The 24,707-nt window shown below is 39.4% G+C and overlaps 1 protein-coding gene across 1 annotated transcript in view; it reads right to left on the reverse strand.

Moving 5' to 3' along the window:
• Positions 1 to 24,707, reverse strand: part of LOC134616666 (receptor-type tyrosine-protein phosphatase N2-like) — a 218,249-nt gene that overhangs the window by 188,323 nt on the left and 5,219 nt on the right. The window contains exon 2 of the mRNA XM_063461604.1: positions 13,479 to 13,529. Coding sequence (XP_063317674.1) covers positions 13,479 to 13,529 — 51 coding nt within the window. The remainder of the gene's footprint in view (positions 1 to 13,478; positions 13,530 to 24,707) is intronic.

Below are 24,707 nucleotides of genomic sequence, written 5' to 3' on the forward strand. Positions count from 1 at the left end.
TGAAATTATTCTAGATCTGGTTTGTAATTCTTGGGATTTCAGAGGTTGAGATATTTGTTAGACCTCAAAATGTTATTTTTGTTTTTTATGTCGTCTTTTGTTGTCACCGTCTGTCTGCATGTGTGATGGGTGAGGGATCGTCTATAAATACTCGCTTCTTCACGCCGCTCGTTTCAGTCAAACTGGAACATTTAACGGGCAGCTAAGGACAAGTGCTTGGGCTGCACTGCTGTAATTACTCACAAATGTCTCACTGGACGCCTGTTCTTTTTAAAAATCAGACTGAAGAGTGAGATGCAGTGTGAGAGAGTGAGAAAGCAAGAAAATTAAAGATATCTGGTAATATTAACGCTGCAAACTAATAAACATCTTTAAGATTACACGTTTCGGGCTCTTTGAAGCTACTTTGTTGCTGAATAAATTGTGTGGAAAATACTGATAAATCTTGCGATACTATAACAGTTTTGAGTAACTTGGGACATACCAACATTACACTAGCAACTAGCGTGTCATTTTTGTTTACTTCTTTTTATATATTTTAAAGTTTTTTAAAGTTGAGTGACAGTATCCCGACCAATATTAAAAAACAGGTATTTAAACACTGCGTGACAGAACTACCAAGGTACAGATGAGGCTTTTTGGATAAGTCAAGGATCATCTGCGATTTCTAGCTATGTTGCAGTGCCCTTGAACAACAACACAAACTCCAAGTAAGATGTGTGCAAAGTTAAATAACTAAGCATGACTTTTTGAGGTCATAAATTCACATTTTTAGACTGCAGTTTTTATAATGGGTATTCTAGATGCTTCTGGAAAACTCTAACTGCATTTAACAGATTGGAAAATCCTTGATCTTCTGTCTTTAAACACAGTGTCAGTACATTTGTTACAGGATGCAAGATCCAAACGCCAATACCACTTGTTCTGTACCCCGGTGACCATTTGTCAGTTAATTACAGAGTTACGTTAATTGACAGACAGTTTGTTCAATTCACAAAGGATATACTGATCCAATATTTTCCTCCAAACAAACATTCCAATAAGTCGGCTCAGTGTCTGCCAATAGCAATTTCCCTTTACAATACTTAATCTATATTTCTGAATACAATGCGTGTCTCCTTCAGTCCTCAGCATTGTAGGAGGACTGACGATGCAATCTTGAAACATTTTTCTTTCCAAAGCGATCCCGATGCCTGGAAGTAAAATGGAAACAGTAAGAACTAATTGAGGCTAAAGTGATACTGCTAGTATCCTTAAGCGTTTCAAACTTTAACTGTGACAAAGTGCAACAAAGACAAACAAGATCCTGAGTAAAGTACCGTGCCACAGGCCTTCTCTCTTGTTCAGCTTAGATCTTACAAAACACCATTTCTCTTCATTTTCCAGAAGGAACATCTTGAATTATCCCTCATAATTATGCTCATGCATATCCAAGTCTCTGCAATTTATCCCAGTTCACTGCCAGAGGGCCATAATTCAGAGCCAGACATGTCTTCTTGTGATTTATAGTCGAGATTAGAGCATTGAGAGGATTCACCGGGCCATTCTCAGAAGCAGAGGCTGTATCAAGACGAAGGAGGTCGACCGGCAGTGCTGACCAGATGTTGAGATGGCAGCCGCCACTTAAAAATAACCTTTGATGGATGGAAGTTATATAATACACAATGCTTGAGCTTAGCAATGCCTGCTCCAAGATTGACAAAAGATATTGTCTTTGATTGTGTATGTGCTGTCAGCATGAAGTCTAATCTACGGTGTTTTCATACTTGATTTTGACTGACAAAAGCTGCAGTCACAACTTTTTTCCTACTGAAATTAGATGCAGTGTTGTTGTGCATTTCTGGACTGCACCGTTGGGACACACTGACGGAAAGCAGCAACCTCAGTCCTGCCTAATGAACTGGATTAAGACATCTTAATGGATCTGCTGCCTCTGGGGACCTGCACAAGTCCTTCCTTCACAGACTGCACTTCACAAGATCAATGATATCTGGCATCACTTGCCAAGGATCTGGCTGCTTTTACTGGCTCAAGAAAAGTAAAGGGTTTCCTAAATACATGTCATCAACTGACTTTAGCTCTTGTGGTTTCACCTCACTTTGCTTGGTTTGATCCATACTTTAATCCATCCATCTATCCTATTCTATTCATTTCAGTTCAGTTTTATTTATTTGGCCCCAAATCACATCAACAGTTGCCTCAAAGCACTTTATATTGTACTGTAAAGATCATAATACAGAGAAAACCCCAACAATCAGATGGACCCCTTATGGGAAAGCAGTTGGCGACAGAGGGAAGGAAAAACTCCCTTTTAATAGGAAGAAATGTCTGGCAGAACCAGGCGTGACTTATGCGTATAAGACCCAAAGGTGTTCAGAAGAACACTGATTTATAGTATCAAAACCATAATGAAACTCTATAAGGGCAACGTTATGTCAGTATTATTTTACTCATCTGAGTGTTGGGGGGTAGTGCAGAAGGACATGGACAAAAGTGACACTTTCCACAACAGCTGTCTTTGAAGGATCTGTAAAATCTACTGGCTACAAAAGATCTCTAATGAGTACCTGTACAAGAAGACCGGATGTCAGATCAGGAGGCCAAGATGGCTTGAAGGAATTCAAAAAGCTAGCCGAGGGGCCCAAGACCACCAGGCAGAGGACAGCGATGGCAGAGATGGAAAAAACTTTAATGGGGTGAACGAAGTGCTCAAACCCAAGACTTCGTTAAGTGAAAAAGACGTGTATCTCCCACTAGGGATAGTATTCAGCAGTAGATTAAGCCAATGTAAGCATTCACTTAAGCCGACTAAACATTGTATGGGGGTGAAGACAGCAACTGCAGGAACTCTTCATTTGGCCACTAAATAATAGAGGTGGGAATCACCAATTACCCCACGATACGATATTATCACAATACTTAACGCACGATACGATATTATTGCAATTTTTTTTAATATTTTGCGATATTCTGAGTATTGCAATATGATATTTTGCGATTTATCACATTTTTTCTACTGCAGATTCTGTACATAAAGGTAAACTTTATCAATATTCATTTTATCTAATAACAAAGTCTCACACTCAGTCTTTCTCTCATTTCAGTCAGTTTTATTGCTGACAAACTGAACGGTTTGTATTACAGTCTAGTCCAACTTAACTGAATGCAACCATCTGGTACAATTATAGCTATTCTGAACTATGCAATTTGTGAAAACTATGCAGCCCCTTCAGCAACTTCAAGAATTTTAAAGTAAATTAAAACAAAATATAATTTTACATTAAATAAAAAAGTTTTAAACTTAGTTAAAATAAAACATGTCTTAAATTAAAATAAGTAAACTGTCATGTTTACTGCTGCCATAAAAAAGTTAAACACATTTGGACAGTGAAGGAATGTCAGCATTCTTGCTCAGAAAAAGGAGCTGATCAACATGCTCTGAAGTCAGAGCATGTTCCAGTCCACAAAATATCGATTTCTGCTGTCCCTGTATCGATACATTATTAGCAAACAAAATATCACGATACTACACAGTATCGATTTTTTCCCCCACCCCTACTAAATAACCCGTCAGCCACCTATCATGCAGTATGGTAATTGATGAGAAGACTCAGTTGCCCCTAAGTAATTTGGAACAACCTTAAGAAAGACCTCTGTAAATATGGGAACGTCCACACATGAATCTGGCAGCTACTGGACAGCTGCCTTTTAAACGTTCATATCATTACAGCAGTGTTTCCAGCATTTCCAGTATTACTTTGAGCAGCCCACCCTGGTATATATAACAACAAACCTAGAGACCAAATTATCCACATATCAACCAACCCTGGTCCAGTTTGACCTATGAGATGGTCTCCCATTTTCAAACAAATATCACTTTGTCATTAGTTTGTTTACAAGGATGTGGCTTCAAAGCAGCTCCATTACAAGATGAAGGGAGTATAGTTGCAGAAATTTCCCTCAAAAGATTCTCAAGCTACACACTTTTGATCAATAACACCACCCGCACTGGCCAATTAGTCAAATCAGACAGGCATAGAGCAAATAAGCCAGTGAGGGTGGGGGCTGTGTGAAATCATTAAACAAATACGCTTCCAACTCCAGTGAAGTGTTGAGTGTTAACGCCGCATCCTGACCACAGCTCCCATTAATGAAGCACTTCCTGACAGCAAGAGCAACAAGAACTTTTCTTTTTCAGGGAGGTTTTGCTTTGATCTGACTTTTTCCAGTGAAGAGACTTCATGAAGTGTCATGTATTAGCGGTAAAGGTTTTGATTTATACATGTTTTGAAAAATGAAAGAAGATATGCTGAAAAGCAACAATATGACCAGTGAGAAGCAAATTCAGATTTGAGTCAGAAATTTTAATTCCAGACTGGGCGGGATGTCAGCTGTTGAAAGGGATGTTCAAGAAACAGTATGCAACAGGGCGCAGATGGGTAATGGGCCAGTAAAGCCCTGCTCCTCTCACGCCTGTTGCCATGGCAATCTGCACCGAGTGCTTTTTTAGCTCCCTCGTAGCTAATCAAGGAGAAACAGGGTGGAGGGGGCGAAACAGAGCACCCTCCTTTGTCACAGGGGCTTCTGTGTGTTGTTGTTGTTGTTGTTCCGTCAAGAGCTGACATCGCCCATCTTGGCTGACACAAGGATATATATATATATATGACATAATTCGTTTTGGGACAAACAAATTATTATTATTCTATTAATGAGCTTGAGTTTCTTTATTGCATATTTATGGAGCACTCGTAAAACATGAAGAGTTGCTTAGTTTTTTGGTGTTAAAGTGGAAAATAAATAAATAAAATAAAAATAAATAAAGAGAATCTGGTGTGTGGGGCAGGTGGTGAGTGAAGATTGAGCTGTTCTTGCCAAAAATCTCCTGCCTTTTCAATTTGCTGTGTGAGAGCACATGAAGGCACCGGGTACATTTCATGTTGCTTGCGGAGAACGTTCTCCCTCAGGCGCCGTCAGGGCGCCACAGAAGAACTGCGTACGGACAGGCTGACACTGGAAGGCAAAATCCAGTGACTGGTGATAATAAAATGACATGCCCCTGACATGACGCACTGCCTTTGGACTTGGACACTGTGCCATTTGGTCACAGGACTGTAGCCAGCTCTCATTACCCGTTATTATTCTGTTGGACAATGTGATACAAAACTTGATGTTTGTCCTATGTACAAGTTTAAGATCCACAGTGAAATTGCTGATGTGCACCTGCGAGTGGCAAAAACAGGACTTCCAGGGACCTATGAAAGCAGAGGTCCAGAGGTGCACGCCCTTGAAGGTTCACCTTGCTTTTTAGGGGTGAAGTCACGTAAATTTTCCTCATGTAATTTGTTAAAGTGTCCTAACTTTTGTTTAGATGTTCACAAAAAGAGCACTATATGGTTAAAGTAAACCAGTCTACAAAAACACTTTGCCAGCACTCATATTCGCACTTGTATAATCAGCTTTTTGTGAAGACCCCCCTGGTCTTTTGACCTAAACTAAAAATCACAGGCTATTACCATTTTTACACTCTTATTAGCAAAGGCACAATAGCACTCAGCCTGCAGTAAGCAGTTCAGAACAAGCTTTCTTATAGCTTAGTTAACCAATGCCAATTAAAGAGTGCCTGGAGGCCACATTCTCTGCTGGAAATCAGTGTTTCTGTGCTGAGCAAGCTTCTTCAATGTCAGCTCTATTACAGCTCTGACAGTAAAGCCAAGGGACCCAATCAACACCTGGAGGGCAACACAGACTCCATCACAGAGCGGGAGATGAAAGGCATGTTCCAACTGGAATAGTAGCTTGGAAAAAAACCCACCTTTTTCCTCACAGACGTCCACACGTTTGGTGAGAATTGTTTTTTCTCCTGGATTGCTGTCTGTCTTACGCTGATGTTCTAACACAGTCTGTACCGATGAACCCGATGGGAGCTGTATCCAGATAAATACCTGTGTGTCGAATGCCGTTAACTTTGCGGTGCTAGGTGAAATTTAAATTTATAACACAGGACAAGCCAATGTGACGTTTGCAGGATTATCTGCAGCTGGTTTTCACCTGTGTATTCAATCAGGTACGTTTCACTTTATAAATCACATCCAGCAGCGTGGAGCCATTTTCAGCAACATCTCATTAAATTTGCAACCTCCTAGTGAAGAAAGCAAAACATCTAAGGAGCCACACGTTGCTCTACGAAGCTCAGTGATACACAACCTCAACAAAAAGAAAAGTCAATATTGGATTTAATAACAATTTAATAATTTCAGCACTTTGATGTTGTCGATGGACATAACACATTTATATCCTTAATATCTAAAATTCATATTGAGCTACAAAACATGAGAAAGAAAAACAGACTGTAATAGGAATAAAATATGATAGGATTAAAATATGATAGGATTAAAATGAAGCTAGTTTAATGGGTTTGTAGTTTTATTATCTACAGCACTTTTAACATGGAAAGCAAAAATCTCCTGCTTTGATTTTGTTTAGTTGTTTTACTGCAATCTTACTCGTTACTACTTTTATATTGAAATACTTTTGTTGGAGCTCTGCAAGTTTTACAAATATGAGGAGGAGTCTAAAATCCATCGGAGCCAAAACTGAGTCTTGAACCTGAATATTTTATTAAGCTGGTTGTGCATTTGGTCTGTTTTCTGAAAATGTTTTGGGGCCAAAGAGGTTTTACTTTTTCAAATACTGAAGAAAAACTTGGAAAAACTTCAGGTAGAGATTGTGAGTAGGCAGCTTCATTTTAAGGAATGAAAAATAAAATTAATTGATTAACAGCTGATGAAATGGGTTACCAGAATCATCATTTCCAATTCAGATCCAGTAAGGCTCTGATGCATAATAATTAAGTATTTGGCTTTTGGATGGTCAATGGACTAAATATATATAAAAATATAAATTAATTAAAAATACAACCTTTACATTATTACTCTATTAAAGTACTCACAGTTGCATCCTTACTTCAAAAACTGTTAGAAAACTGTAAGTTCAAGCAGCCACTCTTATCTCTATGGCCAGACTCAGATGCATGCTGGGACTAAAAATGAACACCAGCAGAAGCTCTACACTGCAAAAAATGTCTGTCTGTACAGATGGCTATGTATTAAATCGCTGCATCTGATTGAATTTAGACAGTTTACTGTATACGACACGTGAAGTGATTAAATGACCTGTTTTCATAATATTACCACTTAATTCCTGATCACACCTCCAACGGGAGTAAATTAGACCCTGTTACTTAGATAACACTGTCTGATAACTCACTACTGTGTCAGTCTGTTGTTGTGACAGGGACTTTTTGCAGCGTAATAAAGCTGACCCCGGCGTTCGATGTTCTGGCTCTAAATGCGGCAATGCTGAAATGACAATCACAATGAAAATGTCAAGTCGCCGACCAAGCTGCGCCGTGCTGCTCAGTTTGCCCGCCCTTTTTCCTTTAATACCCGCTAATGTCAAGGTCACTTGCTTGAAAATAGCAAAAAGTCCACAGAGGTGGGCGGACTCCATCATCACTTCTTACTGAAATGTGGAATATTGCGTCAATCCGTGGAAACTGAACATGTAACAGCTGCCTTAAATGGTCTCTGTTAAATAAAACTTTGTATGTTACATAAGAGTTCAAGCTCAATTCAGACAATGATTGTTGAAGAACGAACAGCAACCTTAGTCTTATAGACTAAAGTAGAGTGGTGGACACAATACTTGTTTATAATTAAGCTAAACCTGCTTAGTTTGTGTCTGATTAACTCAGATGTCGTAAAAGAGGCAGCCATGATGATCCAATAATTCAGAAATTTACAGGAGGACTGTGCAAAGTCAAAGATGGTGGTGGTCCTGTGTCCCCAAAGAGCCAGCTGTCTCCTTCATAACAGCTAAAAATAGAAACATCTAAACCACTAGCTCTATTTTACTAACACATGTCCACAGCAGAGGTTCATGACAGTTGTGCGGTGGCAGGCTTGTGTAATCATTGTACCAGGTTATCGTAGTGAGCATGGACATAAGTGTACAGATTTTGGCTAACCATTCACTGCTGCTAGTTCACCATAGTGAGAACTAGCAGCAGTACATAATAGTATTGGGAATGTGAGCTCATCATGTCTGTACTGTATATCGATCAGCTAATAAAGCCTTTGATAAACTTTTTGTAAGTATAATCTGCAGGAAAAGAGCTTAAACATTATTTTGGGGCAGTCAACAAACTATTTTAGTGTTTTTTTCATTATCCATGCCGATTAAAATTGCAGCGTGCCGCTCTCCATGTTCATTTTGATGGGGCTTAGTTCTGCTATCCAAAAATAACAGCCTGGAGTTGCTGATATTTGGGCTGCTGAGTGACAAGTCTCAACCGAGACTTTCCTGCTGTGTGCTCACGTTCTGCAGCAGGGGTGCTCTGGACTCCTCCAGTTCTAGTTTACAAAGGGTCCAATTCACCTTACTGGGTGACTTTGCAATGAATGAAAGTTACAGTGAAGGTGTTTATTATTATTATTACTTATTTAATCTAGCAAACATCTATTCCTGGTTTTATGATCCAATGTCAGGAGAGTTAAAAAACTTGTTCCGGTCATAAATATCTAAAAAAAAAAAAAAAAAAAAAGTGTACAAACATACATGGAAATTTAGTGAATAATACAAAAAAAGCCTGAACTCTTGGTTACCTTTTGTTTTACATCATCTTTTTATAGTGTTTATCTGTGAGCAGCTGTCACTTTTTTCCAGCATTAAAATAGTTCCCAGTGGTAAGGTAAAAAGAACACCCTGCTTCCTGAGAGTGTTGAGATATCATTTCAGCTAATACACTTTCTTTTTGATGCAGAAAAATGTAGTGAGGGAGACAATGTCCTCAGCTAAACAATATCAGGCTCAGTCAGTGTTTTTTGTTTCTTGCCAAGAGAATATGGCCAGCTCAGGCAATCAGAGTTGCGGTGTGTCTTCATAGAGCCTGAGCTGCCAATCACCAACACAACAGGCTCGCATTGTCTATGGCAGCAGCTTGACAGCAGCTATTGAGGCAGGTCAGACACAGTGTGCATGAGAACAATGGCTGGAGGTGCAGTCACCGTAGCTTTCCCCCATGAGATCCAGCCTCGCTTCACATGACTCAACAACGAGGAGCTTTTCAGTCTCTTTCAAACTCAGTGTGGCCAAACTGACAAACAGCACCCCCACGGTGATGCCAGTAAATCATTTTAATGCCCAAGTTGATAGATGTGATGTGAACACATAAATAAGGAGAAACACATCGTGTTAGTGTTGGGAAATGACCACTCAAAAGCTGGACACCTTTTCGTCTGGAGAAACGCAGCACCGTGAACACTAAACAACCATCTAAGTGAGAGCCGAGAGGCTCCTAAAGATCTATGAAAGAGGCAAAGCAATAAATTGTATTTACTACCCAAAGGCAGTGAGGCAAAAAACCACACACTTCACAAAACTGTGTGCACCAGTGAAATGTGCAGAAGAGCTGAGATCCTTCTCCCCCTGTTTAGCTGCTGTCTGACCATAGTTACAGAGCTGTGATGAAAAAAAGTTCAACTTTGCTTCTTTTTACCATTTGAAACAGTGAGACCATTATTGGGTTGACCTGCTGAGAATGCTTTTTTGCAAAATGTTGTCCTGGAGACACCTACTGTAACAAGAACCATAACAAAGGCGGTTTTGAATGCTCTGGCAAGTGTTTTGTGTCGGATACGGAAAGATTTTTTCGCAGCTATGCAAGAGTCCCAAACAGTCACAAGACTTTGCAGGTCTGCAGCAGATGCTGTTGTTGTTTGACTCATGAATATTAGCTCAACAGCCAATACTGCCAACTTATAAATGGTAAATGGATGTCTCATCCACCCAATTTTCACACAAAAGCACTTTTTTTCTACATCTAACTGCTTTCTATCTAACATTGACACTCTAATGATGAACACAGTATCTTGCCGAAGGACACTTGCAGACTGGAGCAGCCAGGAATGGAACAAAACCATCCAATTGTTAAATATCCTGCTCTACCTCCTGAACCATAGTCAACCCTTCTCATGTAGAGTCATGCTTCGCCATGTAAGCATCACATTTGAAAACGCTTTACAGTCCAACACAGCTCAACACGGCTCCCTCAGACACCATGAGACCTCAGAGGAACAGTGCTCTGCTGGCTTATCATAATAGTAATAATAATGTATACTTTATTGATCCCCGTGAGGAAATTCCTCTCTGCATTTAACCCATTCACTCAGTGAAGCAGTGGGCAGCCACTGGGCGCCCGGGGAGCAGTGTGTAGGGACGGTACCTTGCTCAGGGGTACCTCGGGGTAGCTGTTCAGGGGAAACGAACCCCCAACCTTCCGATCATGAGGCACCACTCTACCTACTGATCTATCCCTGCCCCCCCCCCCCCCCCCCCCCTTTTTTTTTAAATAATAATGCTTTTTGTTTTGGATACGGAAAGACCAAACCTTGGTAAAGTCAATAAAAACAGTATCTCCAAAGGTTGATTCTGTTCATCTGGACGTAGCGTTTTGTGGGAGAAACGTTTCGTCACTCATCCAAGTGACTTCTTCAGTCTCAGCTGACTGCAGGTTTCCCCAATCTTATAAACAGTACATTTGCATAATGACTGAAACCAGCACCACTGAAGGAACAATGGGCTGGGAGGTCAGTTCCTTCATCATAATTATGCAAATTCTCATGACCAAAATAAAAACAGTAATTATACAATTTTAAAAAATCTTGTCTATGGTCTTCAGTTTGTGATTCTAAAGCTGTATGCTGGTAAACAGAAAAACAGGAGAGTGCAACTCCCCCGAAGGACGTGAACTGGACCTTGACTTTGACCCGATTTTCACCCAAATTAAATCACCTCGAGCTGTTTTCAGTTTCATCATTTTTTACTTTTAAATTTTAGATATAAACAAAACAAGAAAAATAACCTTTATCATATTCTATCTTCACGCACCAGACCCCACACCCACCGCTCCCACAGCTCGAACTGTTGATGTTATCTACCATACCATAAAAATTAAACATGATATCTTAAAAACGACCGACGTTATACTGCTGACAAACAGATATCTAAACCGATTACATACATAAATATGCTTAGGGGCTACCAAAGAATGGGACAAGCACTTAAAGGTCAGGGCCCATTCCCACGCCATACAAGACCCACTCATGAACTTCTACAAATGTAAAGCTAAGCTCAAGATAAAAGCAAAATTTGTACTTTATATTCTACAATTCAGGACACAAACGTCTTTCAGTACAATAGTGAATTAGCTGTTAGTACTGTAATTTTGCCACGTAACCACAAAAAAAGAATATTTTTTATGTCTAAGTCAGAGAAAGTTGCTTACCAATAACTGAAAACTACAAGCTTGGATATTGAAGATTTAGCTGGAAGCCAAAAAAGTTCGTCTGAACTGTTCTGATGTGCGTTCATCTGCTGCTTAAATCATGCTGCACAGTTTTAGCTGGCGCAGCCAATATCTCCTTATCAGGCATGAAAACGTACATATTTATCTAATAAAAAGACAAAAAGAAAGTGCGCACATAAGCCACCAACATTACATCATTTTGACAAAGCAAGTCATCGGGTCAAAAAAACAAGATTTACTGCTTTAGATTGAATTAACCTTAAAATAGAAAGAAAAGAAACATGATGCAGTTTATTTATTGTATACAGCCATCAACATGTTTTTACTTGTAAAGCTGCCATTTCCCTCCATCACTTCTTTGAGACCCAATTTACATGTTGCAGATGACACATGACGGATGTTACCGGGGGCAGTCACAACAACACAGACGGAGAGCCCGCCTGAGCTCAGCTAAATATAAAATCCATCGTGGACATAATGATTTTCTCACCACAGGAGACACACGCTTTGTCTTTCACTCCCTCCTTTTTTGTCAGAATAAGATTACGGAGCACATTTTAAAAAGACAGGAAATGACCAAGCTAATAAATCTCTCACACACACACCCTGCCGGTCAGCTGGGTACGCACCTGTACCTCCTAACAGACCATTCACATGCTTAATGACATCATAACATATATTATTCCATTCTGTTATCTCTGCTGGCTCTGTCTGTGCCTTAAATCCTGCAGAGCTGTTGATAAGGGAGGCCTGTTCTGCACAGCTGATAGCTTCCCAGTAAACCGATGCATCCTGATGATCGGTGGTTACAGAAAACAAAAGGCTGGCCATAGAGAGATCTAGAATGAACTCTGCAGGGTAACGTGGTTATCTTCCCACCAGACCCAGTTAAGTATGAGATAAAAACGTTTCCAGGATTCAAAAAGACATTTTCTGTGACCGGCTTTCAGGTTTTGGGCTTCTTTTTTTAAATTCTAGGTTGATTCTCAGCAGGGGTGTCTTTCCTCTCGTAGCCAGAGAGGCAGCAAAGGAAAAAGTAAGGCAGCTGTGACTGTGTGTAATTATAAAACACAACACTTGATTCTAAAGAGGGCAGCATGAATTTTCTAATAATGCATACACTGACACCGTGTTTGCATAATGTGAATAGTAAGCCAACATCTGAATAGTTGTTAAGGACAACAGTGTTGTTCGGGGGCCTGCTGACTACAATTTGATCAGCCTCTAAACACAATTGAACCAAGTTCAAATATAAACTCTTTAAAGTCCAGGTGCTTTCTTAATCTGAGCACAAACTCCAGGTTTATAAAGATAAATTACACACGTAAATACAGAAAACTGCAATTCCATCAACGGCCTCTTGATGCTGACCCCAGAAGTGAGTTAATCATCACAAGTACTCATCTTAAAATACACAACTTCAAAGCAGAAATAAACATGTTTGTCACCTGGAATAAAGAAAATCATTTGGTGTCTATTGCTAATTCCCTCCCAGGGAGTTGAATATGTATATAACTCCATCATGTAATATCGGACATACTTTATATCTAAAATCATAACGCATAATTGAGTGATAAGTGGTGCAACAGAATACTTGTTCTCATTTCTCTCATATTAATCTGATATTTTGTTTTTCACCAGCTTAAATCTCATTTAATATCACAGTGACTCACAGATCAGCATTTCTAACCAGCTAGTCGAAGGCTAATACATTTTCAAGCGCTGAAAATTCAAATGTTTCAGAGCATTTTGCAGAACAAAAAGACATGAAAAACATAATGGGTTTTTTCATAATCACTCACCGATTTAAAAAATGCCATTCAAAGAATATAGGTGTAATTTAGTTGTTAGGTATAGCAAAATTTGCCATAGAGCTCTGAGTAGAGATCATAAAAGATGCATCAGAAATACAAATTTTTAATAATTTTGGTGTTTAACAAGTTCAATATACCCAGGGTATCTCTCTGTTATCTAGATTTACTTACCCTAACACTGGCTGTGTTAGGGTAAGTATATTTTCTCTCCTCCCAAGCATCAGAAACCATCTGTAATGCCTTTTCATGTATACGGCAATCGATATGTGTTTAGTAGTACTTAGATAAAGCTTGCTTACCGTTGACGCAGATCTCATACGGTGAACACAGCTCGTTCTCGAAAAGGCAACCTGTTAACAGAGAAAGATACAAACAACAAACTACTTAGCAGGTTCACATGGAACTAGTTTACACAGATGTTTGCAATATTACCTCTTTTGGGTATTCTGAGTCGAATACTATTTTTCCACAAATTTCTTTGTCGAAACCTTGCATGCAAACCTACTTGCATGCAAATTCCAAAAGACAATATCTGATTGAAACAGCTCTTTAATTCTGGTTTTACTGGAGTAACTGAGATATGTGCACCTCTCAATTACTGTTCTATTTTAGGACTGCAAAGTGAGAATAAGTGACTTATTAAGACGTCATCCCTTGGGCAGTTTTATATATTGCTACATTTGTCAGCCGTGGGCAGCAAAAGCCTGCAGTTATCCAGAGTTAACTCCGGGGCGAGGGGGGAACAGGATGATGCATCGAACCAGCTCCTTCAGTGCTCCGCTGGGAGAGGAGAAGAGGCAGCTATATTTTATTCTATCCACTTACAGGAGATCTGGCAGCATACAGGATACTGTTACACTCGATGTCTCTCTGCCTGCCCGTCTCTGTCCTGCAATCTTGAAATAGCTGTGTAACATAATGTTCTGCAACCACAAAGAGGATTTACAGTATTATACATTAGCAGTGTTGATTAGTTGGGCAGCAGTTGGCTCGGTGCTCTCCACGGAGCTCAATAAGAATTGAGCGAGATATTGCTTTAAGGTTTTTAATCAGTCTTCTCTGTCTGCAAACATCTGACTCAGATTCAGGTGATAAAAATATGAAAACAATCCGTGTGTATATTGTTAAAAGAAACCTTAACCTAAAGCATCACAGAGGAAAAAACAAAGTGCTGCAGAGGATTGAGTGGATCTGTTTTGTAGAAGCAGGTGTAAGCCATGTGCATTAAGTCTGCTTCCTGAAACGGCTTGACAATAAAAGCCTTCTACCGAGAAAACCTGAGAGTGTCTGATTGTTGCAAACAACAAAAGTCAGCGAGGTTAACCATACTGTAACTGTAAATCTACCACTATCTTCTACCCCACAGCTATAATAAATGTTAGCACTACTCCTACTACATAGCACTGCACAAAACCGCAGCTCAGAAATCAGAAGTTAGACTACAGACCGTACTGCCCACGTTTCTCCAGATGATGACTTTTGGTTTTAAACTTGCACCTGCAATGTTGCCCTATTTTCTTTGTTTTTGCAGGTGCAGTTTTGCTCCATCTACACAGATCACAGGACATTTGGTCACCTTTTCATGATTATGGTTCAACAAACCACAGTTCCCCAAATTATTCCCAATGCTGCCTCATAAAAATTACAATCATATACAAGAAAAGTTCATTTTATATTAAGAATAGCCTAAAAAACTTAATTAAAGAAGTGTGTGCCTGTATATTTGTGTTCATTTACAGCTCAGTTTTGCTATAAAAAGTAATTTGTATTTTTTTTATCCAAAATGAACATTATACATGATAAAGGAACATTACAAAAGGAAAACACCCTTGAAAAATGAGTGCAGATGTTGTGCAATTTGTCCACCAGAGGGCGCTGTGCAATCTCCCTGTTGGCAAGACGTGTTTCAAATTTTACAAACAAGCAGCTGATGCGAGCAGAGTCAGGCAGAGCACAAACCAGTAATCCAGCACTTATTATACCATTATAACAAGATTGTTCTTAAACAGCACTGTTATATTATCTTATTAAAGACTAATAAATAACTGCGTATAATATATGCTTTGTGAATCTGATTTCTAAATCACCAAATATCAACATCAGTCTAAAAAACCTTAAATTTGTCAGGCATATTTATGAGATAAAATCTATAGAGATTTTTCTACTAACAAATGTTCTCTAAACTAGCTAGCTCATAATTAAGCTAACATGATATTAAGTGCTATAAACACACTACATAACACATTTCAGTAGGTCAAACCAGAAAAACAAAGGTTCAAAAACCCCCTCCTGTTGACTTTTAATATTTCCAGTTGACTCATTTTCAAACAGAAGCAAACTTCTAAAATATTATGAGAACATGCACAACGTGGGACGCTAAACTTACTGTATTACTGTACTGTATCTGTCAAGTGGAAAATGGCATGTAACAAGATGCACTGTTGCATCACTGCAATGTGCTGCATTGGGGAACATCTAAAGGCAGCATAAATACAAATTACCAATTTTTCTGTGCCATACACTGCATCATAACAAGACTGTAAATGTCTGAAATATAACTTTTGTTAACAAAAATCTGTTTAGATGTGAAAAGTTCACTTAGAGAAGAAATGCACAGCAACTTATTTGCTGTTTTGAAGTTAAAATAAACCAAGGACCCTGCAAAAGATTTCACAAATTACAGAATACACATGCACTGTCAAGCTTTAGGAGTTACAGCTCACTTCAGTTCACAGCAACCTCATTTCTTTTTACCCACGATGCAGTTTGTGTCCGATGGAGACATAACAGAGCAAAGCCGTTTGCCATAAGCTTGAGTCTTGCTTTCTGGATATTTTCTTATGTTTCTGTTTTTGTGTAATTAAAAGGAGAATCACCCGCAGCTGTATTTGTTTACATCTCTGCGGAAAAAAAAGATGAATAAATCACAGCAGTTTCCAGCAGAGGAAGCCTTGTTAAAAGCCAAGACATGTAAGACAGAAATGCTGTTTACAAAGAGCCCGAGTTTCATTACGGCAGCTTTGAGGCGTTCGTGCAGCATTTGGACCACTTCCTGCATAAAAGCATAAAAAGAACAAAAAAATATGCAAGCAAGTAAACGGATACAAAGACGCTAACAAATAGCAGGGAATTACAATGTCGGAAAACAAAATGCTGCACACCGTCCAAGTTTGTACACTAATATAAAAAAACTGGCAGATTAGCAAATTACAAATTTGAGTTATTTAAAAAAAATGTTGGGTTTTTTGGGTTGATTTTTGTGTCACCGTTTTTTGGGAGGGGGGTTTGTCAGTGTAGATCTCACATGTTTAAAACTGTGTGAACGCACCGAACAAGGAGCCTAATGCTTTAGATTTTTATATTAAATACAGTACTGTGCAAATGTCTTGAGTCACCTCTAAATTCTTATATTCTTATATTTTGGTTCACACATTCTCCAGGGTCTCTTTCTTTGGACATTGACTACTTTTACACTTTTTACACTGTATTATGTGCACTGTGTCCTTACATTTTTGGGGAAAGTGTAGAACAAAAGTTCCAGGCCTAAACTGTCTAACTGTCTACAGCCAATTAACATTATCTAAAAGAAATGTCCTTAAGAAAAAATTAGCAAAGACCTACAACAGGACCTGAGAAGCACATTCTCGCTTCAGCTAATCTCATCCGAAATGGTCTCAATGCAATATTAGCTCTCAAAAAGCTGTTGTTAAGGAAGGGAACTAAGGAGAAAAGGCTGAGGTATGCCAAACTGCACATGAACTGGCCTGAAAATCAGTGGCAACGGGTCGTGAAGGAGTGATGAACTCAAATTTAAGATTTTTGGTTCAAATTCTTCTTAATATACAGAGGCTGGAGAGAGAGGTGAGTGTCGACAGCAGTCTGTAAAGCACAGTGGAGGCTGTGTCATGGTTTGAACTAACAATGTTCAAACACTGCCAATGCAGTAAAAGCACACATAAACAGAAATACACAAAATTATAAGTCATTTGTCCTTTTCTTTGATCCAAACTTCACTGTTCTACGAAAACCTCCTTTACAAGCTAGAGTTCGTTTATGTATGTTTAAAAGATAGTACTTAAGTATTGTCAAACAGGGTACAAACACTATGATGATAATTCTTTTGATAATTACTGCAAATATATTAATGTCTAAACTATACATTTTAAATACGGCAGAGTCAATGTAAATGTCCACAATAAACTTCATTGTGCTTCCAAAAGAAGACACTAAAGGGAAGATAAAACAAATAAAATCAAAAGTAAGGCAATATAAACATTTTTCCCATTTCACTTCCAAGTAAAAGGCTTCTCCAGTCAGTCGGAGGGTGACGATAAAGCAGATGACTCTGCATGCTCCTTTTGGACTTTTGCTGCCACACCAAGTTTCTTCTCTCTGGTTTCCTCCCTCCTTAGCAGTCGAGTGTGAAATAGGTTGCAGCATCGCGCTGTGGAACGAAGCCAAGGCGGCCACGCGGGAGGAACAGAATTTCAATCAGCTTCACCCTGTGAGCAAAGACCAGTGTCCAGGCTGTGGCCTTTAAGGCCTCCTGACATGGCCATTTTAAAAAAAAGAAGAAGAAGAAAAACACTACATGTCCCACAATGCCATATGTCCGTTTGTGTAAGAGACCTGTTGATCCTGAGGGAAAGGGGCCGGGGCCAGAGAGTACACTCAGCGCATTCATTAGAAAGATACTTGGATAAAGCGTTGCATTGGTAGATGGATGGATGGTATTTTTTCTATATATATTCGAAGCAGATGCACCCATAAAACCTTTAAATACACTTTACTAGCAGCTAAACTTTATGCATTGGAGCGAGGCGTGTTCTTTTCAAACTCCCAAATTGACTATGTGCAATTATTGCCCTCTGTCTCTTTAACAGCAGACGACTCGCAGCATTTTCCTTCAACCTTCTCCTTTAATGCTCTGTTTTCCACCACACAATGTTATCTGTGCAGCAGTGTTTACATCTCCGGACAGCAGATAAAAGTGGAGGCTGCAAGACTCAGCCTTTTAAAAGCTTTCCCCGCCTTAGTACTGTTATTTTTAGTCTGTCTAAAGGCTGACTCACTTTTAGGTTTTTCCCATAGCTGATAAAAACAGGGGCTTCCTTCGTGGCAGCCTGTGTGTTGTCTACCTACACTGTATATATGTGTAAGTGGCACATGCATCCTGTAGTCTACTATGGCTTCCTTTGCACTCTTTGTTTTTTCAGCCCATTTTGTCTGGGCTTCAGCTCTGAGAGAAATGATCAATCACAACATGCCCGACATGCCTCCTGACAATTTAGGCAGACACAAAAAGAAGGTTTTGGAAGGAAAGACAGTATTTGATTTTTTTTTTTTTTTCGTAATCATTATTATTTTGTTGCAGCAAAGCAGGGAAATCCATTTCCCAATTTGGAGGTGTGCACAAACACTCCTTCTTAAATTGGAAGTAATCTCTCTTCATCATCCCTGCCTCTGTCTCCTACAGTCACAAAACAACTCCCTCTGTCCCCTTCCCTCTCCTCCTATTATCCTTTTCATCCACATCCACCTCTATCCATCTCTTCCACAGACTGTTCAAAGCCACAGCATTGATCCATCTAGTTGAATGAAGCAGCAAAGTGCTCCTTTACTGTCGCTCTTAGCTTGCCTTCATTACATCTGGAGTGCACCGTGCAGAACGTGGAATTAATTTTTCCAAGAACCAAATGTGCATTTTTTCTGCAGGCACATTGAATCATTTAGTCTTCTATTGTTGTTTTGGTTAAGCTTGAATGACATTCAAAAAGACTTTACTTAGAGGTAAAACAGAACATAAAAACACCTGAAATGTTGGTTCTAATCCTTTAATGCACAGGAAAGCTCAGGGCACATTGTTGGATGGTATAAATAAATCTTTCAGGGAACACTGAACAAAGTTTTACTTGTTTTTCTTTTCATATTCAGCTAAATTGCAGCAGAGACTGTATATGAAAAACACAGACAGGTACCATCTGCATTATACAGTAAGTCAAAGTATCCTCAGTTCTAATGATGCACGGCTTTAAGGCTTAATTCAATTTAAATGGTCCCGATGAATCATGATACCGTATAGCACTATCGTAGCCTAGCGTTAGCGCTTCATTACAGGGCTCGCAAAATCGCTAGCCCGACGTCCCGGGGCTAGCGATTTTTCCAGTCGGGCTACCAAAACCTATCTCAGCCCTGCCCGTTGGGCTATCATAGGAAGGAAAAATATATGTCAATGCTTTTGCATTCTTTTGGAAATGTAGCTTGGTAATTATGTCATTGGCATCGATGAGCTACTGTCAATATGTGACATATTGAAATCGCGTTTGAATTTGCTGTTTTTTGCTTTCACTTTGCGATCGCGCGAACTGTGTATAGAGAGCGGCAGTACTGATTGGTGAGTGACGATTAATTGCGCACCAATTCCTCTGACATCGTCTTATCAATCGTTAGTTTACTATGCAAACATGACAAGTGAAATCTCCCGCAGGAAGCTTAAACATGTGAGAGGTTGATCGCGCAGAGAATCACTGAGCGTTATGTGAGTGCGTGTGTAAAGGCAGCAGGATATATATTTTAGTTCTGCTGAGCCAAATAAGACAGGTCAGGGTGAAGAAGTGACAGCCAAAGAAAAGCTTACCACAAAACGTTAAAGATATGACAAATCAGACTATAAGGCAAAAAGAAAGTGCAGCTTTATGGTTTCATGGACAAAAGAATTTCTGTGGCTGCAATATGACAAGCTAAATAACCAGAGGTGCACATAAGTGGTCCGCAGGTGCGCATTCGCTGTCAAAATAGATAAGAAGTTGCAACACGCGTTTGCGTACATAAGATTTTCTGGAGGAGGACAGACATTTGTTTAGAACTCTTGAAGATGTCGAAGAAGCTCCTTTAAGCAATTACTTTGGTGTTCCTCCACCTCCAAAGAAATGTCAGAAGGAGTCCGAACCACAAAAGAAGCGCGTATTCTCGGAAAAGTGGTTGCAGGAGGTGAGCTGGCTTTAAACAAATGATGAATGCACAGAAATGTGGTGCAGAATATGCCGTGAAAATCCCATTCTAGCGGACAAAAACAGTGCCTTTTATATGTATGCAAACACGCGCTGCAACTTCTTATCTGGTGTGCGTCTTTTATTTTGACAGCGAACGCGCACCTGCGGACCACTTAAGTGCACCCCTGTAAATAACATAATGTTCTGTCGGGTGTGTTGTTGGTTTTCCCTCGATTTCTGAGTCGACAAGCGCCTTTGTTACTGGGACCAGTAATTTTAAGAAAGACCCCCATTAGAACCCATGAGAAATGCAAGAAATGCATTATTGCTCAGTCTGCAATATCTTTCCCAGAACAAACACCAATTGCAAAGAACATACTAAAAATAAACCTGAACAGCGTACTATGTTGCAAAGAGTGAACTACCATTGGCAAAATTTAGCAGTCTTTGCAAACTTCAAAAAGCAAATGGCCCAGATCTTGGTTCCACTTGCCTCTTACCTGTGATTTCAGTGGAAATTTCAAATTCAGGATCTGACACAGACTGATTCATGGTCTACACAGTTTTACAAGTTCATAGAAATTTCTGTTCAATTAGAACCAAGTATTTGAGTTGATGATTGTAATTTTTATACAATGTTGTAATTTGTGTTTCAACAATTTTTTGATTCATGTTTTGTTTGAGTTACAATATTATACTTTAATGTATAATATTGTAAATGAAAAAAAAAAACAGGAAAGAAAACATCAATAAAAAAATTGCTCTCTTTTTTATTCGGGCTACTTAAATTTATTTTGGGCTACCAAAAACTGAAGAGTCCCTGCCCGAAGGGCTACCATGGATTTTGAAATTTTGCGAGCCCTGCATTATCTCTACTTGATCTCTACCTTAAAAGAAAACTTGCCTGCCAACTTGCCAACATAGCATTTTCATATGACTGTAGCACACTGCTAAAATATGTCATTGGAGTTTAAAAGGGCATTTACAGGATTTTGTATTGCTTTGTACAGTAGCACTGCTATTAGCATTAGCCATGTTGCTAACCACTGGTGCTACTTCTAGCTATGTTCCTTGAAAAGATTAAAAAAAATCTGTCATTAGCTGTGTCCCAAAACGTCGGCTGCATCCTTCGGAGGACCCGGCCTTCGCGGGCCGGGTCCTTCGAAGACCGAGAAGGCCGGAAGTGCGAGGCTGTGAAATGGGACGGTCTAGCCTTCAGATTTGCGTCACCGCTTTCTCGGTGGAGTTTAATAAACTAGGCCGTCTGCTCCTTGCTATCTAAAATATAACAGGACACTGGCGAAAATTCTCGACTGGCTCACACTTCTGTTTAATCAGTTTTCTGTTTGACGTTTATTCAGCTGTGTGAAAATCCTGGAGGAACACACCCGATGGATTAATAAAGTTTTATTTAATCTAATAATCTAATAACTTTGATCTCAGCCAAACCGATTTACTCCGGAACAAATAAAACACCGAAAAAAGGCAAACAATTAAATTTTTAAGTTATCCGAGTGACTTATATATCATGTTTAACCTGAGTAGCGAAAGAGCGGGGGTCTGAAAACGATGAAGCCGGGAGTCCGCTGCTCTCGCCGGCTGGAGTGACCATTGAACCCCCCCGGCTTGCTAGCGGGTGGGTAACAGACGTCTCTGAAAACGTCGGCGCACTTTTGCAAATTTACGATGTCTTGATAAACCAAGCAGATATTTGTAATTTACACAGCAACTTTCTCGCCTGAAAATATGTTAAAAGTTTATTTTGTGACCCAGAAAGATTAATAAGACTAATTTTAAAACTTAGTAGCGGCCGCCATTGTTGGCAGCTGAAATTTGGCTGGGCCGCGCTATGAATTCTGGGATATGGTGGGCCACGAAGGACACACCCGACCCATCCTTCAAATTCGGGGAAATGAAGGACGCATTTGTCGGCCGCATTTGAAGGAGTCAACGAATTGGGACAGCCTTCGTCGCCTGGCTGTGACGTAATCAGCCTTCAAATGCGGCCTCCGGAGGATGCAGCTGACGTTTTGGGACACAGCTATTATTTGGTATGCTAATTAACATGACCATACGGCTAGCTAGCATAAAAAGCAGTAATCATTGAGAGATAAGCAAAGAACATGTTCATGAATACTCGTCTTCAACCTCTTGTTTTGTAGCACTTGCTAATATTCTTTCTGGTAAGTAGACTTAGAGAGACTGAGTTTTTTATTGTCATTGTGCAGTTTCTTGCACAGCGAAATTGGGTAGCTGGACCACAAAGGTGCAAAGGTAAGAAGAAAAAACAATATACAACAAGGGGAAAACAAATAAATAAATAAAATAAAATAAAATAAAAAGCATATATGTATACATATATGTGAGTGAAACTATATACATGGAGTATGCATAAGAAGTACAAATTACTCAAATTACTTAAGATTTAAAGTGTAGTAAACCGGAACTATCCCTCAATCAAATGTTCAGGCGACAACTTTCAAATTCAACAACATACACTACGTTTAGCAGTTGCCAAAACCTGCACTGCGATTTGTAAAAATATGATTACACATGTATGTAAGCGGTGTGATATTGAAGGTACATGTGACCTCTAATCACTGCTATACACTAAGCAAACATACATGTAACTGATGACTCCCTCCTCTCCAATGTGTTTAGTATGTACATCAGTGATGGAAAAAAAACGGCACATTTACTCAACAGTGTGGAAACTGTTGGAAGACATAAATATCCAGGAACTGACTGGGTGCACTCTGGTGAATCCAAGCATCATTGCACGCAGGAAGAACAACAAACCCTGCAGGGCCAAGCAGACACAATTCACTGAGATAAACACTGAGAATAGATGCAGTTTCACCTGCACTGTGACAAAAAAGCAAAAAGGGGAGATATTAGTCAACAAAGCCAGAAACAGCAATCTGTAGCAGGCAGGGATTAAGAAGAAGCAGGACAGCAGTGAGTGTGGCAGGCTCTTCATCACACCTTCAGTTTCTGCACTGACTCCAGAAGACTCCAGATTACTTGATATACTGATTAATGGCAAGTCATTCTGGCAAATCCTTGAAGCAAATGAAACACCAGCCAGACTTCACCACATGATGATGTCAGATTTATAATCACTCTTTTTTTTTTAATCAAGTCTGTCAACTTTGCAGATGAAAGAAGAGATTCTTCCCAAACATCATCCAAAAAACAACATTAGCAGATTTAATAATGAAAGAAGGACAGTGAAATTAAAAAAAAAATAGGACTTTATTATAAAGCCAGTATGGATCTGCCAAATACCGCAAGTCCACAGAAAGCTGAGTCAACTCACATATCAACTGCTAAAAATGCTCTACTTTGAGAAAACTCAAAAACTAAAAAATCTGACTGAAGGTTAATTATAGTTTATTACAACTGAAGTGTTAGTATTAGTATATAGCATACTACCAGGTGCAATCCAAGCTGCAAACTTCGAGCCAACATACATGGTAAGTTCCTCAAACAGCCATTTGAGGACAGCTCCCAAAGTGCGTCCAATCCAAGAGACACGTGTGTTCAAATACCCACCTTCACAGAAGAAATAAATGTTTACAACCTAGTACAGAAAAAAAGCTTTGGATCTCTATGGATAGTTATACTGGCCAGACTTATAGTTAGTAACGTGGTTACTTTGACGGCAGCTAATAGCCATCTCCTACGACTTATCTCTGCCAGTCTCTGAATTAAACCTTTGAACCCTGTTTGGGCTGTTAGTGCAGCAGTGTCACCTGGAGCATTTTATTCAAATCTGACAAATAATATGATCTTCTGTGTCTTATAGTCCATCCAGTGTATTTTTAGTTGGTTACTTATTAGCACACATGTGTTTCTTTCTATTGGACACATATAGTTTATATATATTGCTTCATAACCAAGCTTGCTAGCATTAGTTGATAACTTAGCACTCCAAGCACTGGTCCAAATATAGTTACTTTATGCTGGGTACATCTTTTCCATACACTCAATGGTTAGAGATGAATACGACAGGAAAATGACAGAAATCTCCTCCCCAACCTCTTTAAATGGCACGGCATTATATCTACAACATTTTTATTAAACTTATTGCCTACTTCATACTATAAAACAACTAAAAAGATGCTGATGTGAACTTTTTAGTATGTTTTTTTGCTATGCTCAGTGAAAGTTTCATAAAAAGGACTCCAAACTACTAACACCTGTATTTAGAACAAATAATACAAGAACTCCCAGAAATCCAGGGGAAATCTTAACAGATTTGTCACCATAGCTGGAGCGTACTTCTGACCAATCACACTGTTCCACTTCTGCAACATAAAAGCTCCCATACACCTGGCTCTGTCCATTTCCTCATGTTTTACAACATAGTTAAAGTAAACCACCTCAGTAGCTCTGCAGGCCTGGCCCGACCCAACCAACCTATCAGCACAAATGAAAAGTTAATGAGCGTTGCCATGGTGACAGTCACACCAGGTGAACAAGCGACGACCTTCTCCACATCCAGGTTAATGATTAAGAACAATGACATCTCAG

The sequence above is a fragment of the Pelmatolapia mariae genome, linkage group LG18, assembly GCF_036321145.2.
Source record: "Pelmatolapia mariae isolate MD_Pm_ZW linkage group LG18, Pm_UMD_F_2, whole genome shotgun sequence".
In the NCBI taxonomy this organism is placed as follows: Eukaryota; Metazoa; Chordata; class Actinopteri; order Cichliformes; family Cichlidae; genus Pelmatolapia; species Pelmatolapia mariae.